Genomic DNA, 7419 nt, shown 5'->3' with positions numbered 1-7419 from the left:
GAGGCTCGCACTCGCGCAGGCGGCGGCTGTGCACAGCGTGCTCTGTGGGACACACAGGTTGGGCCCTTTTTAAATGACGCTTCAGAAACCTCGAGCTCAACTGGTGAAACGGGTCCCGCCTGCCTGGTGGTAGAATGGTTAGAGGCGGTGACATGGGTCCTGCGTCCCCGCCTCTGGGGGTGCGCACGTGGCCGCAGGGGGCGCTGGTCGTGTCGCCGGGACCGCTTGGACCCGCGTCCCTGCGTGTGTGGGTTGACATTGGTGATTAGTGTTTTCACAGCATGCTAATGCAGCAGTTACGTTCCCTGTCATTCTGTCGTTTAGGATTCATCCCATGCTTGCATATACCTCATCTGCATAATTCCTAGTTTTGCTTAATTATCTAAAGGCCTCAACTTGCATGTGTGTTTTCCTTCAGGAACGGGAGCATCAGGAGGATGTGGGGGCTCTGATTGCCAATGTGGCGTACGTGCCTTTGAGAACTTCTGTTTCAATAAGTGGAGTTAAAATTGGGGGGACAGGGAGGAGCCCCGCATGCTCGCCTGGCTCACGCAGAGCCCTGGGCGTCCCTGCCTGTGGCAGTGTGAGGCTGGTCCCCACCGGCCTCCCCTGGTGGCCCCGCAGCCCTGGTGGGAGGCCCTCGGGACTCGCGCCTTCCCAGGGAGACGCGTGGTCGGCGTGGACCACACTCACCTTCGTCTGCCTCCGCAGGGCTACCTTCCTGCCAATGCGGAGCGCAGAGCCGCCACGCTGCAGAGGAAGCGGGAGGAGTACTTCGCCTTCGTGGAGCACTACTACGACTCGCGGAACGACGAGGGCCACCAGGACACCTACAGGCAGGTGGGCCTGTCCTCCCGTCCCTCGCGGGCTCCGCCTGGCGGGGCTGCAGGCGGCAGTGTTTCCCTCCGTGTCCCGCTGGCCGCCACGCTGTGTCCTAGGAAACGGTGCGCATGGAAACAGATGACCGCTCTGTGGTTCCCAGTGCGGCAGGGGACGCTGCTGGCCTGGCTCGGAGACCCTGAGCTCTCACCGGCTCCGAGATGCCAGAGTTCCCGCGGCTGTGCCGCAGCCCAGCTCCACGGGGCCCTCATTTTTTCAGACGGGCATCTCCCTGTCGAGCCCTTCCTCGTGGAGCCCCGCCTCCAGGTGAAGGAAGGAGCCTTGCCGGTTCCCCCGTGGGCTGGCCACACCCGCTGTCACTGCCGTCAGCGTGGTCTGGGTGTGTTGGAGCCAGGCCCGGCTCGCCTCTGCTGGCGCCCGAGCTCCTGTCAGTTACGTGGACTCATGGACGTGTCTTCCCCACGGGCGGGCGCAGGGAGGCTCCAGGGAAGATCCGCTCCCTCAGGGAGGAGGAGGAGGAGGAGGAGGGGGAGGAGGAGGAGGAGGACGACGAGGATGACGACGACTCGGGGCAGGAGCGCCTCCACCGCCCTCCAGGCGCCCTCTGCCCGGAGCCTGTCCTGCACTCGGGCACACGGGCGGCTCCCAGGCCTGGCACTGCACCCGCCACTCAGGAAGCCGGTTTGAGACAGAAGGCGCTTGCTCAGGGGGCGGACAGCCCGCCTGCTTTATTCCTTTTTTTCCCCCCCCCCCCCGCTAGTCTCAGAGAATAGTTGGCGTTGATAGTGTTTTGAACATGTTTTGATGTATTTTTATTTAAGAAGAAGACTTTGGCGGTGACGCTGGCATCTCTCCGGGAGGTGCACCAGCTCCTTCTGTTGGGAGTCCGTCGGGGGAGGTGGCTGGGACCGCAGTGAGGGTGGTATTCAGTTGCCATGAGGGTAACAGCTCTGCCTGGTGTGCCCAGGCCCAGGCTGGCCGGCGGGAGGCGGTCCCAGGTCACCTGTAAGGACGGGGCGTGGACCCGAGTTCACCGTGCAGGTGTCCCCTTGGCCGGCTGGGCTGTGTCCCTGGTGGTGGGTGGTGACAGCTGGGCCCGTGGGGGATGTTCGTGGGTGTTGGGTGCTGGAGTCCGAGTGCCGCCAGCTCACGCCCTGATGCTGTTTTGGTGGCTTCCTGAGCTGTGCGTGTCCCTCTGCGAGTGGATTTTCCTGTGACCTTCCTGTGGCCTGGGTCCGAGAAGCACTGTCGCGGCTGAGCTGCGGCTGATGCACGCACGTGCGCGTCCCTGTCCGGAGCCGACACTCGCTGATGGCTGTGGACCATGTGTCCAGTGGCTGAGGCCTGCGCTGTCCTCTCACGTGGCAGCCGCTGCTCGGGCGGGCAGGTCAGCCGCCCGTCATGCCAGGACTCGGGAGCCCATCCGAGCCACGCTCGGCGAGGCCAGCGTCTCAGAGCAGACAGCCGGGGGCAGCGCACCAGCGTCCGCTTCCGGCTACACCTGGGCTGGTTACCATCCTGTCTCTTCTCCTCCATCTCCAGATCCACATCGACATCCCACGGATGAGTCCCGAGGCGCTGACGCTGCAGCCCGCAGTGACGGAGGTAAGAGCGGCCCCGGGCCCGCTTCGCTCAGGGGTCCCCTTCGCTGGGCTCGGCGCCCACTCTCCCGCATGGGCAGGGCAGGCGCTGTACCCCAGGCCGTGCGCACGGCGTCGCTGAAGGGGTCTCTCACTGCTCTGAAAGGAGCCCCGTGCTGCGCTGCCTCTGCTCTCAGCCTCACGTGGAGCCCCGCCCACTTCATGCTGGTGATTCCTCACGAGGCGCGTGCATGTCATGTGACAGCGACACTGCCAGGCGGTGATGTGGGCTGGTCTAGTCTCTGCGTCGTTTCTGAGCTCGGCTCGTCTGCCTCGCTGTGTAGTCGCCCTCGTCGCTGGCCTACGCTTTCTGTGGCCTTGACCTGTGGCTGGACAGTGGGTGTTTCCCACGTTTTGTGTGGGACCTTCGTGTGCATGTATATGAGGCCACAGGCCAGACTCCTCCAGGGCGCCGGCGCGGAGGGAGGTTGCTGCCTTGGTGGGTGTGAACATGCTAATGCCCCGTTGGGAGGCCGCTTTTAATGCCTTTCAATGAGGTTTCAAAATTTTCCTCATAACAGGTCTATGTATGTGTTTTTAGGCTTATTCCTCGTTGCCATGTTTTGTTGCTATTATAAATGGTGTCTCTTTAAAATGCGGCTTTCCTTGTCTGAGATACTTGCTAAGTGTCGCCTGTTCCCGTAGCTGCACTTCAGACCGAGGCATCTGGAACAATAACGTGTTCAAGAACCCAGAGTTGTTATTCCTGTAATTTTTAAAATATGTGTCTATTGATTTCAGAGAGGAAAGGAGAGGGAGAGAGAGAGAGGCATCAATGAGGAGAGAGAATCATCATCGCTCAGCTGCCTCCTGCACACCCTGTACTGGGGATGAAGCCTGCAACTCAGGCCTGTGCCCTGGCCTCCTGGTTCGTAGGTCGACGTTCAAGCACTGAGCCCCCGGCCGGGCGCGCGTCCAGCCTTGTTAAGGCACAAGGACGTGCAGTCACAGAGCACAGCGGAACGGCCGTGTCTACGGAAGAGCCGTTCTGGGAGCAGCGCTGTGATTGTCTCTCAATGGCTGTGCTTATTGTATCTGCGCCACAAGCGATGACCTCTCTTTTGCTCGCTTTTTAACGGGAAGTGGAGTCTGCCTCGGTACTTGGGTTCGTTTTATGGTTTCCTACCGCTTGGCGCACCTTGGAGGCCGGCTTTCAGGTCGGAGAGGAGAGCCCGTCACCACCGTCGGTGTCTGTCATTCTGCTTGTCTGGGACGTCGGAGACCTCGATCCCATTGGCTCGAGGCGCCATGCCCTGCGGTGGTCCCGCCCCTTCATGTCTGTGGGGCTCCTGTGGCTGCTCTGGGAGCTGCAGGCCCGTCCAGGCCCCTGCAGGGCTGTCCAACCCCAGGGAGGCGGGGCCCTGCAGCTGCCCGAGCGGGGACGGGGCCTCGGGCACAGCTCTGTGGGGGGTGATGTCGTGAGGAGGGGCTGGATGTCGTGGGAACCTAGGTCTTGTGTTAGTTGATAGGCAGAACCCAGGTGTGGTTTCTGCAAGCGGAGGCTGGGCCTGGACACGGGCGCCTGCGGCAGGCCCACCAGGCTCCGTTAGCATCGCTCCTCTGTGCTCGGCTTCCCCGCGTGTCCACGTTGGCTGCTCTGGCGCCTGCGGCATCTGCATTCCACCGACAGCACTGACAGGGCGGTGGAGAGGGCGTGCCCTCCCTTCAGCAGTGTCTCACAGAGTGGCTCTTGCACTGCTCCTACCCCTCTGGCTGGGCCGCCCCCTGTGGTCACTCTGTCTGGTACAGACCAGGCATCCGTGGCTCTGATTGCCACGGGCCATGTGCCCTGCCAAGGCTGGGTCGCTGGTAGGCCGGGTACTGCTGCCCTCCGGCCCAGGCCGGGCAGCCGTGTGCGGATGGTACCCGAGGGCCTGGAGGAGCCGAGAGCAGCATCCTCGGTGTGGGCTGCGCGTGCGGTGGGCGCCGGGCTGGGGGAGCACTGCATGTTGCCTGTGAGTCGATGAAAGTAAGATGGTTGGAGTTGTAGGAAGAGGTGGACACCAGTTGGCGTTTGTTGATACTTTAACAGCAGTGACAGCGGGAAGCGGGCAGTTTGTATTTAAGTGAAAGAGTGCGTCCTAATGCCTCTGATGGCTCACTCTTGGCTTTACCACGTGCTCCATTCTCTTCCAGATTTTCGAGAGGATCCTGTTCATATGGGCTATTCGTCACCCCGCCAGCGGCTACGTCCAGGGCATCAATGACCTGGTCACCCCTTTCTTCGTGGTCTTCATCTGCGAGCACACGGGTAAGAGCATGTCCCGGCACGCTTCCTCGCAGTCGGTAACCATGAACTTCTGGGCCTTTCTGTGGGTGATCACACCAGGTTGAGAATTGCCATTAAGTGTAGCGTCAGGAAGGCGAGCTAGCAACAGGAAGCGTGGATTTCTCGCCGTAACAGCCCTGGTCCAGGTGCCTCGTCACTGAGGCCAGGGTGCAGAGCCACTGTCGGTGCCTTATTTCTGGTGATGTGCGAGGGAGAGTGCAGTCCACCCCGAGGGTCTCGCTCTCCGTCAGCACCAGCTCTGTGTGCGCCTGCGTGCTGTGGGAGGTGGGGTATTAGTGGTGTGACTGCGTGCTGTGGGAGGTGGGGTCTTAGTGGTGTGACTGCGTGCTGTGGGAGGTGGGGGGCTTAGTGGTGTGACTGGGCGCTGTGGGAGGTGGGGGGCTTAGTGGTGTGACTGGGCGCTGTGGGAGGTGGGGGGCTTAGTGGTGTGACTGGGCGCTGTGGGAGGTGGGGGGCTTAGTGGTGTGACTGGGCGCTGTGGGAGGTGGGGGGCTTAGTGGTGTGACTGGGCGCTGTGGGAGGTGGGGGGCTTAGTGGTGTGACTGGGCGCTGTGGGAGGTGGGGGGCTTAGTGGTGTGACTGGGCGCTGTGGGAGGTGGGGGGCTTAGTGGTGTGACTGGGCGCTGTGGGAGGTGGGGGGCTTAGTGGTGTGACTGGGCGCTGTGGGAGGTGGGGGGCTTAGTGGTGTGACTGGGCGCTGTGGGAGGTGGGGGGCTTAGTGGTGTGACTGGGCGCTGTGGGAGGTGGGGGGCTTAGTGGTGTGACTGGGCGCTGTGGGAGGTGGGGGGCTTAGTGGTGTGACTGGGCGCTGTGGGAGGTGGGGGGCTTAGTGGTGTGACTGGGCGCTGTGGGAGGTGGGGGGCTTAGTGGTGTGACTGGGCGCTGTGGGAGGTGGGGGGCTTAGTGGTGTGACTGGGCGCTGTGGGAGGTGGGGGGCTTAGTGGTGTGACTGGGCGCTGTGGGAGGTGGGGGGCTTAGTGGTGTGACTGGGCGCTGTGGGAGGTGGGGGGCTTAGTGGTGTGACTGGGCGCTGTGGGAGGTGGGGGGCTTAGTGGTGTGACTGGGCGCTGTGGGAGGTGGGGGGCTTAGTGGTGTGACTGGGCGCTGTGGGAGGTGGGGGGCTTAGTGGTGTGACTGGGCGCTGTGGGAGGTGGGGGGCTTAGTGGTGTGACTGGGCGCTGTGGGAGGTGGGGGGCTTAGTGGTGTGACTGGGCGCTGTGGGAGGTGGGGGGCTTAGTGGTGTGACTGGGCGCTGTGGGAGGTGGGGGGCTTAGTGGTGTGACTGGGCGCTGTGGGAGGTGGGGGGCTTAGTGGTGTGACTGGGCGCTGTGGGAGGTGGGGGGCTTAGTGGTGTGACTGGGCGCTGTGGGAGGTGGGGGGCTTAGTGGTGTGACTGGGCGCTGTGGGAGGTGGGGGGCTTAGTGGTGTGACTGGGCGCTGTGGGAGGTGGGGGGCTTAGTGGTGTGACTGGGCGCTGTGGGAGGTGGGGGGCTTAGTGGTGTGACTGGGCGCTGTGGGAGGTGGGGGGCTTAGTGGTGTGACTGTGAGCTGTGGGAGGGGGGGGGGTTAGTGGTGCCCTGCGTGCTGTGGGACCTGGGGTGTCTTAGTGGTGTGACTGTGTGCTGTGGGAGGTGGGGCGTGTTGGTGGGATGCTTTGCTCACACGGTAAAGACGGGTCGTCTCTGATTGCATTTCTGCACATTTCACCACCTCTCTGCCTCTGACGCATCAGCGGTGTCATTTTCGGGAATGCTGTGTTAATTACGTGCACGATGACTGGTCTGATGGAGGTTCGGGTGGGCTGTGTGGCTGCTGTTGAACCCGCGTGCGTCTCCTTCCCTTTGTGTCCTCAGAAAAAGCTCCGATGCTCCGTGTGAGAGCTGTGCTCTCAACCCGCCTGCGGGCAGAGGGAACAGCAGGCAGGCCCTGCTCCCTGGCTGCAGCCTTTCTGTGGCAGCAGCTGTCACAGTCTCCGTGTGGCCCTCCGTCCTGGGAGTCGCTTGTCGGTGCATGTCTCCGCCCATTCCGTGTCCAGTGGGTCCCGTCCCTGCAGCGGAGACCCGGCTTCCTGGAGGAGGCTGTCCGAGGAGGACGGGGCTCGGTTAGGGCACGTCATTAAGCCCCTCGCACCTCGTTCCCTGGTGATGTCAGAGGAGGGCTTCTCGTTGCTCAGCAGCTAATGAGCGGCGGGCTCCCTCCCTCGTCTCCCGCGTCCCTGCCCTCCACTCCGCCGCTCGCGGCCGCTCTTAATGCGCCCGAGCAGGAGGCCCCTGTCAGCAGACGTCAGGCTGCTAATTGAGAAAGATCAGCCGAGATGTGATTGGAGAATTGATGTTCCATGTTAACTAGACCACTTAATTAACGTGGTAAATAAGTTCGTCCTAACTGCTTGGCCCCTATCGTGCGTGAGGCCCCGGCGGCCCTGAGCGCGTTTGCTGGCTCAGCCGCGGGACAGGACGGAGGCACGTGGACGTGGTGCTGATGACGCACCATGTGGTGCAGAAGAGAACAGCTGGAGAGGGAGAGCGTGAGAGCACCTGCCGCCGGGACGGGGCTCGCGATGAGGCCGCTGTGGGTAGGTTGCCCGGGAGCCGCTGGGAGTCGGGGCCGGTGGGCTCGTCCGGGAGGGCGGAGGAGGGGCCACCCTGA

The 7419-nt window shown here is 62.9% G+C and overlaps 1 protein-coding gene across 1 annotated transcript in view; it reads left to right on the top strand.

Annotated features, from left to right (window-relative positions):
* The window catches only part of TBC1D22A (TBC1 domain family, member 22A), a 155021-nt gene that overhangs the window by 90561 nt on the left and 57041 nt on the right, over window positions 1–7419 (top strand). The window contains exons 6-8 of the mRNA XM_014533159.1: window positions 712–840; window positions 2383–2445; window positions 4617–4731. Coding sequence (XP_014388645.1) covers window positions 712–840; window positions 2383–2445; window positions 4617–4731 — 307 coding nt within the window. The remainder of the gene's footprint in view (window positions 1–711; window positions 841–2382; window positions 2446–4616; window positions 4732–7419) is intronic.

This window comes from Myotis brandtii, unplaced genomic scaffold, assembly GCF_000412655.1.
Source record: "Myotis brandtii unplaced genomic scaffold, ASM41265v1 scaffold952, whole genome shotgun sequence".
NCBI classification, from domain to species: Eukaryota; Metazoa; Chordata; class Mammalia; order Chiroptera; family Vespertilionidae; genus Myotis; species Myotis brandtii.
The sequence above is the reverse complement of the archived record's forward strand: the minus strand, read 5'-3'. Positions and strand labels throughout refer to the sequence as shown.